This window comes from Ictidomys tridecemlineatus, chromosome 13 (assembly GCF_052094955.1).
Source record: "Ictidomys tridecemlineatus isolate mIctTri1 chromosome 13, mIctTri1.hap1, whole genome shotgun sequence".
Lineage (NCBI taxonomy): Eukaryota > Metazoa > Chordata > Mammalia > Rodentia > Sciuridae > Ictidomys > Ictidomys tridecemlineatus.
The window spans coordinates 17,766,749-17,787,380 of record NC_135489.1 but is presented as its reverse complement, the minus strand read 5'-3'; the positions used below and the strand labels follow the sequence as shown (position 1 = coordinate 17,787,380).

The 20,632-nt window shown below is 34.9% G+C and overlaps 1 protein-coding gene across 6 annotated transcripts in view; it reads left to right on the top strand.

Moving 5' to 3' along the window:
* The window catches only part of Wdr7 (WD repeat domain 7), a 327,637-nt gene that overhangs the window by 241,723 nt on the left and 65,282 nt on the right, over nt 1-20,632 (top strand). For all 6 annotated transcript variants that reach the window (XM_040272677.2, XM_078029968.1, XM_005323039.3 and 3 more), the window contains 3 exons: nt 3,653-3,770; nt 5,864-6,013; nt 6,617-6,699. In XM_040272677.2, the coding sequence (XP_040128611.1) occupies nt 3,653-3,770; nt 5,864-6,013; nt 6,617-6,699 (351 nt within the window). The remainder of the gene's footprint in view (nt 1-3,652; nt 3,771-5,863; nt 6,014-6,616; nt 6,700-20,632) is intronic.

The following is a 20,632-nucleotide window of genomic DNA, read 5'->3' as shown; positions in this document are numbered from 1 at the left end:
CTCCATGGTGAACTTTGCCACTTTTTTTTTTTACATAAGGAGTTTACTGATTCCCCCAATTCAAAGGTCTTTGACAGGAGGATAGGAGAAGGCAGTATGTGGCTAGGCCTTTAAATTGAAGCCAGTGACCTACTGTTGGTTGACTCATTTTTCTTTCCCTTCTGTGTGTGGGACCTCTTTGCTCAGAAGAAGCATCTGTTGTTTATATGATATATGCCCCTTCTTCCCTCTCTCTGTGTCTCCCTTTTCCACTAAACATTTGTCCTCCATGCAGAGAACAGAGAAGCAGTGGAAGTGAGGGCTTAGTAATGGGTGGTAAGTGTGCTAGGATTCTCTTTTAAGTGCGTAGAACTCTGGTTTCTAGCTATAGAGCTTGGGGATTCTCTGGACTCCACAGGTATTCTGTAACTCTTATGTTTCAGAAGCCACCCCTTTCTCTTAGCACCTAGGGAGCTAGAGGAGGATATGAAGGCTATGAAGTATACAGCAGGAATAACCCCTTCCCCAGAATTACATCCCTCCATATAAACTAGCCCTGTTGGCAGCCATATCACGAACAGACATATTTATGTTCAGTTATAATGCTCAGAAGTTCACAAGCTCAGAATAGTGTATATTTATCGTCACATAAGACTTATTATTCAACTAAAGTTGATCTTTTTGAGGACTTTGTGTATCGCAGTTTGGTTACTTAATATGATTGTTCTCCATTATAACTTTATCCATGCCAGTTGATAAGAGTATATCCTGTATCTTCATTCAAATCACTGTTGATATTGAACAAAACAGCTGACATCCAAGTATTAACATATCACTAGACTCCTCTCAGGGATGCAATTTAACCATTCATCTAAAGCTGCTGAGTTCAGTCATGTTACCAATTCATCAATCCAATCAACCATAGTATCATCAGGCCCCTCCAAAGGTCAGCTGTGCTGAAAGACATTACATTAATCCCCCCTTATCTGCAAGGGATATGTTCCAAGTCCCCTAGTGAATGCCTAAAGGGTGGTTCCAAACCCTGTACATGCTGTTTTTATATATACATACCTGTGATAAATTATAAATTAGGCACAGTGAGATTAAAAGCAATAACTGATGATAAAATAGAAGAATTATAATAGTATATTGAAATGAAAGTTATGTGAATGTGGTTTCTCAAAATGTCTTATTGAACTGTACTCTTCTTATAATGTGAGCCGATGCAGTGCCTCTGTGAAAAGATGAAGTGAGGTGAATGATGTAGGTACTGTGACATAGCATTCAGCTATTATGAAAGGGTTATCTGAACATAAGCACTGCTATATAATGACCCTCTGATAACCAACATGACTACCAGTGGGTAGGTAGCATATATTGCATGGATGCTCTAGAAAGAGGGATAATTCATACCCTGGGCAAGATTTAACAGAAAAGTATGAAATTTCAACATGCTATTCAGAATGTCATGCAACTTAAAACTCTTTAATTACTTTTGGAATTTTCCATTTTATATTTTGGAAAGGGAATACAAAATAATAGATAGGTGGGGAACACAGTATACTATTGCCTTGGTTTCAAATTTAACTTATGTGAACCTGATTCTTCATTTGTGAAATGACTTTATCAGCTACCTCCTAAAGATATTGTAGGACAACTACAAAAGGACATGAAATAGCACAAGGAAGACTGGTTTCAATCATAGACCCTGGGTCCAACTCCAACATTCTGTGATTTTCTTAATTTTGAAAAATTTTATTTGGATTTGTTCAGAGTTATTCAACTGAAATACCATTTTGGTTTGTCCCAGCCTTTCAATGTAATCAACCCATATTCACCCAAATTGATTAAAGAAAGGAAACATCATAGGATAACTAAAAAGTTTAGTTATTTTGTTTTTAAAAACAACCTAAAATATGGTATATAATCTAAATTTTACAATAATTATTAAGTATTCAGCCCAAGCACTACTCACATAGTGCACATTTCCTTTTCTGAATTTTCAATAGTAAAGTTTAATCCAAAAAAGGAACTAGCCAACTGCTCATCCTGCTAAACACCTCTTTCCAGCTGCTGCTGGGACCCAAGGGCACAAGACTTTTTGGGGAGAAACTATATCCCATTTGTTTGTTTTGTTTGTTATTCAGTGTGTGTGTGTGTGTGTGTGTGTGTGTGTGTGTGTGTGTGTGTTTTCTCAGCTCACATTTGTAAATGTGATGTATTTGTAAACATCAAAGAAATACTCTATCCCTCTGAGTTCCTGCTTTGCATTTACCCTCATTTTGGAAAAAAGATGAAAGACAGTTATATATTATCAAAGATTTAAGCTGTATAAAAGTTACAAAAAATTATAAGCAGAATTTTTCGGGATCAATTTAGCTCCTTTAACAGTGACAAGAATGCCTATGTCATCTTTATTTACAACTAAAAGTTCAAATACAAGGATACCTGTGAAATTTCTGAGAATTTTTAGTAAACATAATCCAGTTTACACATGAACCATAAAGACATATAGAATTGGAGTAGGATAAATCTTAATGTATCTTCATATGAATATTTAAATATGAAAACTACTTAATTAGAGAACTATAACAGGCTCCATTTTAACAAAACTATTTGTATGCAGTTAATATGCAGAACACATGCCGCATTTTAATTTAAGGTCTTAATACTTTTCACAGTGGTTTATATGTAATATAAAGTACAATTGGAAGTAAGACCATCATTATTATGTGTCAGGTGGGAAATGAATAAGCACCCTATCCACCAGGACCTTTGTACTCTCAGTTTGGAAGGGTTTATTTCATTGAGTACATAGTCTTATAAATAGCCTAGATGGTGTCCTGTCACCTGTTCTTTATATAAGGAGAACCAGTATCAGTTAATTTAATTTTATATCAATAGTAAATAAACTGTCAGCAGAGCATGCCAATTAGTAGACTGGTTCTGAAAGTACTGAGTGTGGGGTAAATAGTAGTGCTGAGGCTATTTCAAACTAAGAATAAATTACAAACTAGAAGTAATTTTGTCATTCTCAATTCTTCTGATAATTTTCTAGATTAAGAATGAATTCTAGTGTTGCTGTATGTATATACATGGCCGTATAACCAATGTGATCCTGCAACCTGTACACGTGGAAAAATAAGAATTCATACCCCATTTGAATCAAATGTATAATATATCAAGATCATTGTATTGTCATGAGCACCTAATAAAAAAACTAAATAAATAAATAAGAATGAATTCTACTTCTTGTCACACACACACACACAGCCTAAAATAGTCTTTTAAGGTGACCTTTAAATAAATTATTACCTTTAATTTTGGAGGGCCAAAATTTGAAAATACCCAGCATGATATTCATTCTTGCCTTTTTCTGAGCTTTGTGATATGTATTCAGTACTAGTTCTTGATAATTTGTTAACAAGGCATTTTTAACACTTTGGACAGATGCGCATACTGTTTTCAATCTTCACGGTTAATTATTCGATTTTGTATTTGATGCCAGAACACCCTGACTCCTAATCACTGCTCATTGTTGCAAGTCCATTATATTCTAACTGTTTGAGTGCTCCCATTGACCTTGAACTGACATTATAAGCTGTGTCTAATCTTTTCACTCTATATTTCTAATGCTTCTTTTCTTTTTTCCTTTTTTCTGATCCCTGTTTAGCATCACAATGGGGCTGCCTCTGAGCCCTGCAGCTGACTCCGCCCGCTCCGCAAGGCATGCCCTCTCTCTCATTGCCACTGCCAGACCACCCGCCTTCATCACCACTATAGCCAAAGAGGTGAGGGGACTCCACAGTGTGCTGCAGTTTCCCATTTAAAGGAATTATCTGACACTGTAAACTGAGGGTTCATACCCACAAATGATCCTTCCAACTTGTTCTAAAACAAAGCAAGTTAATGATTTAGTACTGACATGAATATATGCGTGTTTGTGCATGCACTCTGAATTCCACAGCTGTGCATTCATTACTTGTGCTGTGGTATTCACTTCTGTTCTCAAAGCTAATTCGCTTGCAAATATTTGACAATAGTTTTTCAAAAAAATCTGAAATATAGCAGGGGTATGCAAATTAAAGCCTATTAAAGGTATTCACATTTTTCAAGTGTAAGTACCTACTTGTAATCAAAGTAAACTTCTTATTTAGCACTGGTTCTCCAACTGTAAACAAAAAATGTAAGTCATAAACGTGCTAATTGTTTTTCCTATTACATGTCACAGATAAAGACTTGAATGCCAATTGATTCCCACATTCTTAGTGTTCTAACTAATTGCCCACATCTAACTGAAAAACTAGTAAAGAACAATGAACCAATTATAGGATCTTTCTTATAGGTCTTGGTAATGGGGAGAAAAGAGAAAGGATGATAAGACCCTAAATTTTTTTTTAAAGGTTTGTTCCATTTCCACATGAATAATGTGCAGACGAGGTGTCCATAGGGCATGGGCTCTGTCTGAGTTGTTTTTCCTGTAGCTATGATGAATTTTTAAAATATGGAATAAATACTTCTGAGTCTATTCTGATAACCTGAAACCTATTGGGCCTGTGTCTGCCCCACAGCCATCCTTAATAGGCATGCTGTAAGTATTTCTGATGTAAAGGTAGCTAGAAGGGAGGAAAGAAGGTTCTAATAGCAATTTGTATAGGTGATTATGAGGCAGTGGAACTGTCGATTTACATCAAAAATAAATTTAGGACTAGAAGTATATCTTTCTAAAAGTGTATGGTCTTATAGTAAGGTTCCGGTACATTTAAATTATACATACGTATATATTTGGAACAAAATATTATAATGTATGTATATATAAATAAACAGTTAAAAAAATTTTTTTAGTTGCTAGTGGACCTTTATTTTATTTTTATATTTATTTATATATGATGCTAAGAATTGAACCCAGTGCCTCACACATGCTAGGCAAGCACTCTACCACTGAGCTATAACCCCAGCCCAAATAAACAGTTTTATAAGTGTTGAAAATTCTTTATCAATTTTTCCCATTCATGGAGTACACAAAGGAAGTTATATTGACTATACTGAATAAGGGTTATATTAATCTAGCAGGTTCTTATATTAATTGTGATTTCAATCTTAATTTGTACCATTTACTTATGAATCTTGTTAATTGAACTGTTAGAACACCCATGCTTTGGATTCTCTCTTCTTTAGCTTTTGGTTAGAAAGATATTTTAAAATATTTTGATGTAACAGCCTGTATTATCTTTTAAAACCAAGTTTTCCAATTTACTTTTTAATCATAAATTATTCAAGTAAAATACTAACATATTTCTCATTGTTACCACTGTTTCCTATCCTATCCCTGTGTCCACTGCTCCATGCCTAGTCCAGGACCTGTTAATATTCTGTCTCCTCTGAACTGGAAAACTTACAATTTGTATGGGAAAAATTACACTTGGATTTGTTATTTGCTTTGTTCATTTTGATTTCCTAATTTGATGATAAAGCACTTAAAATAGTCTCTGGAACACAATGTTATATAAATATTATTTACCATTATTACTTGAGATCAAGGATCATATTTCCTTCTGGGTATTTCCTAACCACACTATTACTTCAGTACCAAATATACTGAATCCATAAATCTTCAGTCTTCAATATGTTTCTTTTCTTAAATGTCATGATAATATTGTATTAAGATCTCAAATAATACCCAAGATATATTGAATTTTTAGACAGTATTTATTAAGTTGTTATACTGATTTTGGGGGTGGTGATCCAAAGTATTTCCTGAGCCACCCCATGATTTGCTTTTGTGCTCTTTTTTTTCTGTAGTATTAGTAAGTGAAAAATAAGTCAGAAATGTAAAATTATATTAAGTGGCAGTTATATCTACAGCATGGAAATATTTTTATAGGTACACAGACATACAGCTCTTGCAGCAAATACCCAATCGCAGCAGAATATGCACACTACAGCCCTTGCACGAGCTAAAGGGGAAATCCTGAGAGTCATTGAAATTCTCATCGAAAAGATGCCTACAGATGTTGTGGATCTTCTTGTGGAGGTAAGAACTGTCTTGTTTAATGATATGTCAATATCCTAAATTAAATATTCCAGGGTATTAATATAAATTGGTACCTTAGTTTCCAGAATCTCTAAGATAAAGAGAGAAAAGAAGGGGAAGAAGGTAAGAGAGTGAAAGCAGGCAAGAAAGAGATAACTAAAATGAATTAACTTTTGTGACATTTCTAGAGGCTTTAATTAAATTTCCTCAAAAACCAAAATGAGTGCCATGTCCTTTTCTCATTCACATTGAATTGGTCTGTATTAGAGTATTTTTCAAAGGTTATAGAAATTCTCCTTGACATTATTAAAACAAGTTGTATAATGTGCTTGAATGAAAGCTATATGTCTTGTACATATACATGAGTAGATTCAAAGTTAACAAGTCTATTCTATTTACTTCACTGTCATTAAATTTTTATCACAAGTAAGACAAAGGATAGCCTGTAGTATACAAATGTTTTAAAGTAACTACTTCTGTTTTAACTACTAAAATCAAACTATCTAGAATTTTCATGGGCAAATGAAGCCTAATGTAATCATTTAACTTTTTGAAAATTAAGCATTTAAAATTAATTTTTCATTCATTCCTTTTCCTCCAAAGGTTATGGACATCATTATGTACTGCCTAGAAGGATCTTTAGTTAAAAAGAAAGGTCTTCAAGAATGTTTTCCAGCTATCTGCAGGTAAAGATGCCTTCAGTAGCATGCAAAATAAGTAATTTCCAATAACATAATCTTAGTAGACTGTTTACAGAGATTAATTAGAGGTCTTGCCTCTTAGATGGCCAATTATAGTTAATATCTGCTTACCTTCTAAAATGATTTAGGTAGCTTTTAGGCAAAAATGCAAATATAGTAGAACCAGCTATGTGAAATCAGGTCATGAAGACATCTTATTCACAAGATAAAAGATGAATAAGAGATGCATGCCTAGATGTGTCTGTATTCTTCCATCAGTTACTCAGGGTATTATTACATTACAAAATAGGGTTTAGGAAGTTTCTAACTTAGGGAAGAAGCTGTACTTTCAGCCAACAGAAATATTATGTTACCTTTTCACCAGTGAATTTTATTTTTAATATAATGGCCAATATTTATATTATATCCTGTTAATATAGGTGTTTTCCCTTGAGAAAATAATAAACTTTTTAAAACAGCATTAAATATGTTAAGTGTAACTTTAAGTATTACATATATTTTGTGTAGCATTAATATGCTATGAATTGAAGATTATTTTAGTGTCAAAGGTAGTAACATGTTTTTTTAAGTGTGTAGATCTCAAAATGTTCATAGCCTGAGACACCTTTTGTTAAAAAGAATTTTTTTACCTCCATATAGGCAGTAGAAGCAATATTTAAATCTGTTCAAGATAATTGTTTTTGTAGAAAACAGGACCACCTATTACTCGTGGTTGCATAACATTTTCTTTTCATAACAAGTTCATTAATATCCTTACTTACTTTTGCTAGTTTCTTTTTATTTTAAAGTTTTGTTGCAGATGGTAAGTTTCCTGAGAGTAGTGACATTATATGGTACCACTTTCTGTCTTGTGTATTTCCTGGTATTTCAGCAAGTATTTGCTGAATTGATTGTACTCCATAAACCTTCCCATACATTTTTCAGTGTTTGCAGTAGACCTTTATATCTTAGTCTCTTCATTTTGCAATTTCTAACTTATGCTACCTAACAGTTAAAACATGAATACAGATTTTTTTTAAAAAATTATATTGTAGCATATATGTATACAGATGCACATTTTCTTATGATAAGATTGACAAATTAGAATACAGTTAATTTTTAATGTGTTGCATAATCTGTATTATGTTCTTGTTAAAAACATTATGTATATTAAACCTATTGTGTGATTGATTTTTAAGAATACATAGAGCTGTTATTTTCACATTCAATTGTTCCTAAAGAAGTGTCTAATTGGAAATGTGCATTTGTCTATCACTTAGTGGAGGTGATGAGGAACAGTTGGATTAGGGCTGATCTCACTGAATGTTAACAGAGTGTTTCTTGTAGCAGCAGCTACTGCTGTGTAAATAAATTTTCTGGGGTTAATATGAGTCAATGGCTCAGTGTTTGAAGGGCCTATTGTTCCCCTTGGCTGCGAGCCTGCCTCTTCCCCAAGCAGCATCCTCAGTTCCTGGAGTCCCAAAGATGACTTTGGGTTCTGGGTTATATGCTGGAGTAGAGTACCTGCCAGGAACTGAGCTGGGCAATAAATGGAGTGCCCAACTCAGCATATGGGAATCTGAAAAAGTTTCACAGAGGAGAAGGCAGACAAATAATAATATCTGTGAAGAATGCTTTAATAAAAGCAGTTGCCAAATGGAAAAAGGGATGTATCCTCTGAGGGAATTGGGTGATGGCTGTGGCAGGAGTGTGGTGGGTTCTGGGAAAGCTTCAGAGTAGAGTTTGTTGAGATGGGTTATGCAGAGTAGATGGGAGTATGTCTTCTTGGACTGCAGAGAGAACCAGACCAACAAATGTGTAGAGGCACAAAAATGTATAGTCAGTTCAGGAAATGTTGTGTGGTAGGATGGCTGGAAGGTTGGTGGAGGATGGGAGTCTAGTATAGTGCCCAAATGTAGAACTTCGAATTTCATACAGAGGAGTTGATTGCTACTTGGTAGGTAATTAGGAGTCAAGAAAGTTTTAAACAAAAGCATGTAATCCTTTTACCAGAACATAGTTGATAGGACATAAGCTTACAAAAGATCAGATTTATAACAAATATTGTGTTAAATGTTATTAAGGCTGTGAAGATAAAAGCCACACAGGCCCATACATTGGAGAGTCAGCCCATAGATATAGAAGGATGATGAACAAATAAGTTTGTAGTTTATGCTAAATGTTAGACAAGAAATTATGGGGGACTTCAGAGAACACTAAAATTGGACAGGATCTCAAAAGTTTTACAGGTTGATGGCTATTCTATCTATTGACTGGATTTTACTAGTACTAGGTTAAGACATTAACAATAACAAAGTTAAGATTATTTTATTGAATATCTGCCCTGTTTGTGGCATTGTAATATGTTTCTTATACTACTTATGAGCCCTCTGCTTATCAATGCCTTTTCTTAAATATGAAACTCCAATTGAAGTTGATGGCATGGATATCTGTGCGTCAAGCATGTGACATTTGTTTTTAAAACCTTGATATGGTTTTGTATTCTTCCCTCCCCGCTTTCCTTCCTTTTGCTCTTTCTTAAAGGTGAGGTGGGTTTTAGCTTAGACTGGTTTCTATAATATTCCTGAAGGCTGCTATCCCTTTACACCCTTCAGATGCCAGTCATAAGCCCTGGATTGTTTTACCTATGCTTCTGATGTTATGCTACCTATGCTTCTGATCGACAGAGTACAAATTCGAGTTTCCACAGTTCCTTCCTTTGGTTTGAATAATTTGTTCAAGCAGCTCACAGAACTGAGGAAAATACTTGCATGTTTAACAGTTTAATATAAAGTTCATTTCAAAGGACACAGATGAAGAGATGCAAAGGGCAAGGTACAGGAGAAGGGGTATGAAGTTTCCATTTCCTCCTGGGTGTCCCACTCTACAGGAACTTCCGTTTGCTCACTGTGCTATGAGCCTTGTCCTTTGGATTAAGGAAACTTCATTGCACAGATGTGATTGCTAATTGTCTGGGCAGGGAAATTCGACAAGTCCTGTCTATTCAAATTCTTGATGACTTCTCTGAGCAACATTCTTTCCTCATGGGTGTGGAATACAACCCTTCTAGAATGAGGGAGGTCTTATGACTCACTGTCAGACAAAGGTGGGTCAGAAATTTTATTTTTGGCCAGTTCCAAATAGAAAGGAAGAGGAAGATTAGATTTTTTTATGGCCCACTTAGGGGAGGGAGTTATGAGCCATGGACAAGAACCAAAATAAATAAATAAATAAACATCACAACATTACATTATCACCTTCACATCTATGAAAAATTAAATAATTTTAATCAATGTTATAAGTGTGATCTTCCCAACTAAAGTTGTATTAGTTCAGTTAAGAGTTAATGTAGTATCCTGAAGTCACTAAATATTTAAAAATAGAATGTTAATTTTTTATCTGAGTCCCAAGATGAAATAGCATCATAATGCTAAATAATACTGAGTTAGGTTTCCTTTATTTTATTTTATTTATATTTTTTTCCCATCTCCACCAGTGGGTTTGTGATTCTGATGTGTATCTAGATTTACAGTTTCAGGTTCAGTATTTTAAAACTTGAGTGAGGTAGTTTCTCTATGATTTTCTTTTTATAATTAAATCTCAGATTCCCATTTTATTATTATTCTGAAAGTCTCTGGTTTATTAATTATTATATAATGACTATAATTTAATAAGTTATGCATTCATTCACCCAATCATATTGTTAACTGAATTTTTGGTTCATCAACATCTTCATTCAAAATATACTTAAAGCTATAGATTGTTAATTAATTGAAAGGATTGATATAAAAAGTTTAGTTTCTAAAATTTTGTTTATATAATAGCTTATCTGTCAATTATTAAAACTTCTAGTAATATCATCTGCTTGAAAACAGAAATGGATTGTAATATATGCCAGTACAATTTGTTAGACATTCTTTCTGCGTCACTGACCAAAACTCACTTGCTGATGTTAGAACAGGTAGCAGTGCATGATTAAGAAAATAATACAATCATGTTTTTCATGTATATAGCACTTCATAGAGTACTAAATGTTTTAAACCACCAATTCTCAAAATTTTTAAGAAGGACATTTTATAGATTTAAATAGAGGGAATTGAGGCAAAGGGACATAAGAGTAGGAAAGAAAGATGAGACCAATGTGAGGTTAGAAGGCCTATGTATTTGACAACCTGAGACCCCACGCTTGTCTTTAAACTTAGGAGGAGCCAGTGTACAAAGCAGGACAGAGCTGAATCACACTGTTGATATGATAAAAAGAGAACACCTGTTCAAGAGAAATGTAACTTTTGTAGAAGTAAGATCAACATGAAATTGTAGGTTCTTATAAAGAAAACATTAAATGTATGCCATTGATAGACTATCAGATAGTTAGAGATTCTGTAATTCTTAAGAACATGCTAGGAAGGACCTAAGTGTTAAACAAAGTATATTTATTGTCTCTTATTTGATAGACTGAGGAATCACATAGGAAGGTAAAATTCAAAAACATTATGAGAAATCACTCCCCATTAGGTACTATGGGGAATACTGATCTCCGATTATTATTCCCAGACCACTTTCAAGAGAATGATCTGTTTTTAGGCTACACGAGGTCCCCTACAACTGGGAAGCTGCACTTAGCAGCCTCACTGGTGATTCTTAGGCACACTGAAGTTTAAAACCAAGCACTCCAGCCATCTAAAATCAAGATAAACAAAACCTGTCACTGTGCTTTGTGGCCATTTTTCTCTTATATCACACTTTGGACCCTTGAATGCTTTTCAGTTATACAGTGAATGCACTCTGATTCTCTAAAGAAATACCTAAAGACATTCCTTCAGCTCATGTAATTCCAGTGAGGACCCTTGGTTTTTCAGACTTGCTCTTGGTACCTACCGCAGAAGGCCTGCTGGAGACTTTAAAACCTCTATGGTCTGTTTATTACTCTAAATATTCTAGTTTAATCCCTAGATAGAGTTAAACCATCAAAGAGCTGCATGTTATGCCCAAGTCGACTGGTTTCCTCCAGTCATCTCCCCACCTGCACATTCATATGATGCCCACAGTTTGCACTGGGCACCTTGGAGGAGAGCAGAGAACGCCGCCAGCACAGGGAGTGTGGGACTGTCACAATCATGGCATTTAGCATGTTGTTGACTGTCCTATGAAGGCTTTAGACATCTCTTTCCAATCTGATGACAGTCATTTTCTGTTATATTTTTTTTGTCCCAAAGAATCTAGATTGTATATTGTTTTGTTTTGTTTTATTTATTTATTTATTTATTTATTTATTTATTTATTTATTTTTATTGGTTCTCAAAACATTACAATGATCTTGACATATCATATATCATACATTTGATTCAAATGGGGTATGAATTCTTATTTTTACCACGTGTACAGATTGCAGGATCACATTCGTTATACATCCACGTTTATACATACTGGCATACTAGTGTCTGTTGTATTCTTCTGCCTTTTCTATCCCCTTCCTATCCCCGTTTTTTGTTTATTTTCCATGTAAGGAGTAGTAATTTTAAAACTTTGCTTTAGCCATTAGGGAAATTCTTTGCTTCATTTTAGTAAAGTATGGCTTCATCTCCCATACTGTGTACCTCATCATACTCCCACTCCTGTTTTCCTTTCCTTATTACTCTATTATATTCTATCAGCTTCCATAAGTCCTTGATGAGGTGTGTATATGTTATATATGTGTAGGTATATATATATGCATATGAAATACACACAGTTTCAATTTTATTTCAAAAGCAATGAAAGCAAAAACAGTCATTGTAAACATCATATCAGCTATGGTTATTTTCTAAAAATAAAATTTCCTTATACTAACTGAAAAATTCTAGATCTTCCTGGAGTAGTTTATGTAGCTGTAGATATTTTCCTATAACATCACCAATAAAAGATATAAAAATCACATAATAATAACTATTATATAAACTTTATAGTCATACACTTAAATATTTCCTAATAATTCACATTTGAGTTCCAGGTATATTATTAATAACTTAGTGGCACCTATTAATAATACCAGAAAAATGACTGAGATTTCACTGCCCTTGAGAGAATATAGCATGCGTATCTTTCAAAACAAAGTAATACAAAATAGTTCTACTGTCAGATTTTTCATCGCCATTACAAATAAGACTTTATTATTGTACAGGAATTAAACTGCATCCTTTTTAGAACACAGATAACGGCATGTCAGAAATGACTTCCTGCAGATTCTTTGACATCTATCTCATTGGCCTTTGCTTTACCTTCATCAGTCTCTGAGGTGATCTTCAGAAGGCATCATCCAGTACTCTAGATAATTACTGTAGAGACAGAATGACAGAAGGTTCTGAGTAATACACATTTAATTTCCTGGAATGTAAATAATACAGCATCTGCAGTTAAAAATACCCTAGACAATAAGACAGTAGAACTAACTCTTCAAGGCTTGAAGGAGAAACATCACTGAAGTTTCATCAGAGTTTGTTGTTAAAATTGGTTACGAGGTGCTGTATTTCTGAATTTAAATCCCCTTGTGAAGCTCGTCACCTACCAGACCAGTTGACACCAAGCATGCTGTCTTTGACTCAATTTGATGTTTACTCCCCTCTTGGTCATCATACCAACCCTGACTCATTTTTTGCCACTCTTGTTTGATTCAGTAGCCTAACATGAAAATATATAGTGAGTGTACTTTTGGTACACTTTACACAGATGATACTGAAGTAAAAGTACTCGTGGAATTCCAAAGGAATTCTTAGTATTCATGTTGCAAAAGTATTCTTTACTGATGGTGGAATACAGAGATTTGAGCTCTTGTAAACTACTATCAAAGTTTAGTTAGAAATAAAGATAGGGCGGGGGCATTGCTTAGTGGTAGAGCACATACTTAGCATGTGCAGTACCTTGGGTTTGATCCTCAGCACCAAAAAGGAAAGGAGAGAGGAGGAGGAGGAATGGAGAGAGAGGGGGGCGGAGAGAAAGGGAAAGAGAAACAAAATACTTCTGTAGGTATGACACAAGTAAGTTTAAGGCTTTTTTTATTATGTTCTTCAGGACTAGTAGTGGGAATAATGAAAAACCAGAAAAAGAATAAGATTTCACACCTGCCGTGTGTTCTGCAGGGTGAGATGGGTGTCCATGCCTGGGCATGGACGTGTCAGGGGATGCAAAGAGTTGTGCCCACCCATCAGAAGATGATTGTTGATTGGTCCAAGCCCAGGCGCTTCCTCTCTCACCTCTTCTTGGACCTTGCTCTTTAGAAAACCCTTCTCTCACTTTTACCCAAGACTTCTCTGTAGCATTTCTTTCTCATCCCAGGAGCGTGCTTATTATCTCTCATTTAAAAACCTTTCTTTCTGTCCACATCTTCTCTCCCTACTGTCTAGTCTCTCATCTCTCCTCTTCCAGGAAGAGGAGTCTGCACTCTGGACACTCTGTCGTCTCTCCTGCTGTCTCTATCTGCTGGAGACTGACTTTTGCCTCCAATATTTTGCTAATCTCTCCCTCCCTTTCTCTCTCTCTCTCTCTCTCTCTCTCTCTCTCTCTCTCTCTCTCTCTCTCTCTCTCTCTCTCTCTCTCTCTCTCTCGTGCACACACTCATTCTCTCACTCTTTCCAAATCTGAACCATTTTTCGATTTCCACATGCTTTTCACTCTTTAAAGTAGTGGTTCTCCTTTTGGTCTCAGGACCTCATAAACATGGAAAAACCTAAAGAGATTTTTGATTGTAAAGTTTCTACCTATAGATTCTTAGTGTATTAGAAATTAAAAGTGAGCGATTTAAAGAGTAATTACAGATTAATTTAAAGTTACAATAATAGACTTGCTTCATGTTAATAGAAAACATTTTTGTGACAAATAATTACTTTCCAAGACAAAATAAATAAATACGAAGAAAAGTAGCATTGTTGTACATTTTCATAGAATTTTTAAATGTCTGGTTTAGTAGAAGTCAAGTGGAATTTCATACCTATGCATGTTTTTAATTTGTTGCAGCATGTAGTTTTAATTGAATTATATGGTGAAAATTTGAAAATTTGGCCTCACAAAAATATCTAATTGAAAAAAGGAAGGATGCTATAATTTAATAGTCTTTTTGGATAATTTCACATCTTTAACACTATACCCAAACTCAATGTGTGATTATTTTTAAAAGTTAGTTCCAGTGAAATCTGCAATCATGTAAGTTTTTCATACTGTTAAATTAAATCTATTGGTGTGTAGTATACACTTTGACTCTTTCACCAATACATAATTTTGCAATATTTTGTGCTGGTCTTTGAAAATGCCCCACTCCAAGGAACTTGCTCATGAAAAGTCTCTAAATCCTGTCCTTTTAAGTTTTTATGGAGATTTCATTGCATAGTTATGATTGAAACATGGATGACCATGTAGAAAGGTGATTGAACACAAAGGTTGTTATCTGATGTTTATAGACTGGGAAAACCCTGAAGGCTGTGGGCAGAGCATTCCCCCATGGTAAAGCACTTGCCTAGTATGCATGAGGCTTCATGCATGCTAAGCAACTGCTCTACCATGGAACTTCATCTCCAGACTCTGACCTATGGATTGGAGTGATAATGAAACAGGATACTGAGGGTGGGAGAGGCTTTGTTTTTGCGGGGGTTGGGGAGTAAGGGAACCCTCTGTACTTTCTGCTCAGTTTTATTGTGAACCTAAAACTGCACTAAAAAATAAAGCATTTAAAAAAATAAAAGCATATCATCCACTCAGTATATACTGAGTCAGGAAGTCAATGTGAATTTCATTGTTTTTATTTTTAATGAATCAGTATGTCATTTTTAATCACCAAATGAGAACTTTTAATTAATTGCTTAGTCCATTATAGCATCCAATTATTTGAAATACAACACTAAATGGTGTTTATTTTAGAATTGAAAACTAATATAAACAACTATTTTAGTTGACTGGTTTTAAATATATAAATAGCCAATCTCAATACCAGATTCCAAAATAAGGAAAAAAGAAAACACTCAAGAAATAGGAATGGAAAAGATGGAATGCAAGTGATTTAATAAAGTTAAAGTTTTTAAGTACTCCTTTGACGTTTCTTAAAAATTCCTGAAAGTATTTTAGAATCCATTTGTTTGTTCCACACACATTACTGTGTATCTGTCTTGTGTGCCTTGCTGGATCTGTGCAGGCAGCTGAGCCACATCAAAATAGTCAGGCAGTCCCTGCCCTCACAGGCCTTGAATTGGGCTAGTAGAGACAGAGAGGTAAAAGCAGTGAAGTATCACAAACACTGGGAAAAAGGAGGCCCAGGACAGAGGACCAGATGCTCTGATGGAAGAACAGAATGGAAGAAGTGAGGAATTGTGCAGAGGAAAAAAGAGAAGAACTGGTAATGATTCAGAGGAGTTTTAAAAGATGAGTAGCATAGACATTCTTCAGGCACACAGGTCCTGATTTCAAAATCTGTGCTTATTTTAGTATCCCAAATTGACTCTCATTGAAGGAAATATTATATTAAATGCTATATTGAATCTCTGACTAAATGAACACTGATTACTTTGCAAAAATTATACTGGATATTCTCTTACAATGCATATTTTACTTCCAAGAAAGAAGAAGTTTTTTTTGTTGATAGAAGCATTCTGTACATAGAACTGAGTAGCACATTTAATGGCTTGACTACTTTGACTTCTCGGTACATATTAAAGATGTAAGTAATGGAAAGATGGGAACTAACTTTAAAGGTCTTGAGGCCAAAAAAAAAAATATATATATATATATATATATATGATTTTTCTTCAAATGGATAAACCACCCAACTTTTAGTAGTATTGATATTGAAATTGAAAAGTGTTTTGTAATTGTTTTCCTGGATTTTCAGGTTATCTGTGAATTGATCTTCATTGGAAGGCATATTAGAAGTTTTTATACATAAAATGTGCTTCATATCAAAACATTTTCCTTCACCTTTTTCCTATAATTAAAATATGCTTACTAATTTTTGCTTGCATTAAAGTATGTTAGAACTGTGGTGCCCCATATAACCACTATAAACATGAGGTCAGTCCATTCCTACTCATGTGGGAAAAATGTTATAGAAAAGACATTTAAAGAGGGACTAGCCAAGTTGCAGAAGAGTACATAAAATAAAATCACATTTTAAAAAGAAAACTGTGAATCTAGATATTCATGCATGTACCTGTGTATGAAAAAGTCTGGAAAAACACACTCCAGGATAGTTCTGATGGTTATCTGGGAGGGGGATGGTGATGCATTAACTGGTAACTTCCACTTTTAACAGTTTTACATAATTTATGGTTTTTTTCCTCAATGTACATTCCTAGTAACATATATAAAACACATATGCACATACATATGTGGTATGTATATGTATATTAAAATTCAAATGAAAGAACTAAAAAGTAATCACTGGGAAAACATTAAAGCTATAACATAGATAAGATACAAAAAAAAGTCAAGGTAAAATAAGCATTTATACTTTTCAACTGAATTAAAAACCATCTAATCCAACAGAAGAGTAAAAAGTTTATATTTTCAGAGATGGTGTACCTTTTCTTAAACTTTGTTATTATGTAGACAGACTGATTGATTTTGCTCTTCAAGTGAAAAGCTGAATCAGCCTTGTTCACCCTAAATGGGCACTTAAAGTCCAGTAAGGAAATGCACACAGTCTGCTTTACAACAGTGCATGAGCTCATTTTTAAAGAAACTCCTCCAAACCTGTGGTTTGTTCTCATCCCTTATGGTGATAACAATAATGCAATATAAAACAGTTCTATCCTAACTTCCAGTAAAATCCTTAAACTAGTAACCATTTTACAGTATACTTTTGATAATAATTGTAGATAATACTCTTGTACTCACAAGTAGAATTCCCTCTAAAATCATTCTAATTCATTTTCCTATTCCTAAAATGTCCCCAACAGATGGCTGTCTCTCATTATTAAAGTTCTTCATATTAAAATAAAACAAAACAGGGATGGAGTTATAGCTTGAGCAAGGGCCTGGGTTTGGTCCCCAGCACCATAATACATATATAGGTAGACTGAAAGAAAGAATAAAGCAAAACAAAATTCTAGACCTTCCAGGAGTGTTTATTTCATTGAATAACAGGAAGAATATTTATCTTTGACCTTTTTAAAGTGCTGCAGAGAACTAAAATCCATATTATTTGTATTAGCAAATATAGATTAAAACTAAAATTATTTATACTTTTTATCAGATTATACTTATAAATCGAAGCTACTTAAAAATATGTAAATATTTAGGATATTGTTTCCCCTAATTCATTAGCATGTTATTAGCACTTACTTGCCCTAGGAAAATAGCATATTAACTACATCTTGTTTATTCTTTCTGTAGTATATATTCAGAGATGCAGATGGCGATGATGATGATAGTTACTAAGGTTAATGTTTATCATAGAAAGAGCTTACTGTCTGCCAGGTACTATTCTGAGTACTTTGCTGATATGAACTCATTTTAAGTTCCAACAACCTTAGTAAGTACTATTGTCATTCCCATTTTATAGATGAGCACACCAAAATGTTGATAATTTAAGCAGTCTGCATATGCTTACACAATTAGGTCAGAACCAGGTGAGACCAATTTCCCATCCATTGTGTCACACAACTTAGACATGCATGATATTTTTCCTTCCAGAAATTTCTGCTCTGTGGACAGTCCCAGAAGCATTTTCAGTCCTTCCTTCAACACCCTGGCTACAGGGTGCTATGCTAAGCGATTTTTTTTTTTCTCAAAAGGAAAGTAATTCACATATCACTCAGCAGGAAGTATTTTTTACTATTCATAGTATGCAAAATCTTGTTTGGGAATTAGTAACTACAGTAACTATAGTTACTATAGTATCACCATCACAGACTAAGGGATTTTCATTTGATCTTTTGAACTGGTGCTCTCCACTGGAATAAAACATTTCTAGAAAGTATTTTCTCACATTTGCATACCTCCAGAACTAAAGCATCTCCCCCTGAGCTGATGCCTTAACTGTAGACTTTGATGTATATAAATCTTCCAAATGCTTGTCCACAGAGTCCTGGAATTCTGGGAGGTAACTATGAATGTGTCCTGTAAAGGCCTTTTTCCTGTACAAAGTGTTCCCTTGATGGCAACTGTGGCATCATTGAGGGTGCTGACCAAGGCTCTGAGGACCTATTCCTCATCTATTAGGCTAAACTCTTCATATGCATGGCACTCACCTTGTACTGTCCAGCCAAAGGGATTGGGACAGTGGTAGTCACTGGTATTTTCTTTTTGTGTTGCTCCCATACAGAAGTCCTGTCATTCTTCTCTGCAAAACCAGATTGCCTGTGATTTGGGCTCAAGTCTTTCTCCATGGTATACTGGGAACATATCATGGATATTTCTGTTTCTAGTATGCATAATGAATGGAGGACATGGTGATTCGATTTTCAATAATTTTTAATATTAATAATGAAATCCGCATATACATCCTTCAGAGTATAACCAAGTGAATCAATCCAAAAAGTTATTTCATGCAAATTCGAACAAAAAGCCAATGCTGAGTTTTCCCCCCTCTTATTGGCAAAAAAGTAGGAAACCTGAGAATACCAGATGCCGTACCTTTTTGGTGAGAATGTAAAGCAATTTGGCATTTTCTATCAGAATTTAAAATGTGCATATTCTTTGATCCTGCTCTGGTGAATCCATCCTACAAAAATAATCACCAGGTATCTAAGATTCCCTATACAATATAACCTAACCACACAATAGGAAAAAAAAATGAATTCAGGTGTGAGAAGAATTTCCTGAGATCCATGAGAGAGGCCTGAGATGAGAGAGAATGTCTCATGAAGTCCTGAGGGAAGACTACTGCATGATAGAATAACTGAAATATGATATCATTCCTGTATTAAGTTAGAAAAAGCTCTCCAAATTCTTAACAGCAGTTACTTTTGGTGTGAGAAGGAAGATGTACTTTCTTTTTTTTAATAAGTAATTATTATGTTTTAAACACAGTGGCCTATAAAGGCATCCTTTATCTAGATTACCTAGAAACAGGGCCCCAGTGAAGTGAGGCCTTTGAGCAGTGGAGATATTGGCCCAATGAGATTTTCAAGCAGAGGGAGCAGCAAGCAGCAATGTCACAGCCCTAAAGTGGGAACCATGTGAACATATCCAAGAAAGTGCAAGGAGATTTCTATGCATAGTGAGCCAGAGGAAGAGGAGATGAAGTCTGAATGGTGTTAGGGTTTTGAGGGACAGTTGTGAACAGACGAGAGAGGGAATGGGATTCATGGTTGATGACAAGGATCACCTTGGCTGCATGTGGACAGCAATGGAGGTTGGAGATAGTCACTTTAAACTGTTGGGATGAGACCACATCAGTCCCAGGCCCAGCAAAAGATGTTTTACATCATCACTCCCATCAACTTTCTTCTCCACTTGCCTGAGTGTTAATGTTCTCAGGTGTTCTTCTGGCCACAAAATAGAGGAAAACAGTTATTCTAACTTGAATGTAACAAAAGGATTCTGGCCAGCTTATTACCCATGAAATTCTACACGAGTGGCAGATTATCATCATAGAGAACTGGAGACTAAGCATTCTCAGATGGCTTAGCACACATAAGACCCCAGAATTTTACAAGAATTTAAGACTTTACTGGGGAATTAAGTCGAGACTAGCCTAATCATAAAAACTATGATGGACTCCCCTTTTCAATACATTGATACCTTCAAGGGTGGGGGCAGTTAGTGCATATCTCACCATCCTTAATCTCATCAGCCCCCAAATAAGAAACTGGCTTTGAAGAACTCTCCTCTAGGGGTATGGTGGGCCATGGAATCCTTTATAGTGATTGACCTACTGCATCCAGTTCCCAGAGTAAGCCTTGTGAAGTGACTGTGTTCATGCCACAGATTTCTTAAGAGAAACCAGCTATAGCTGGATGCAGTAGTGCACACCTAT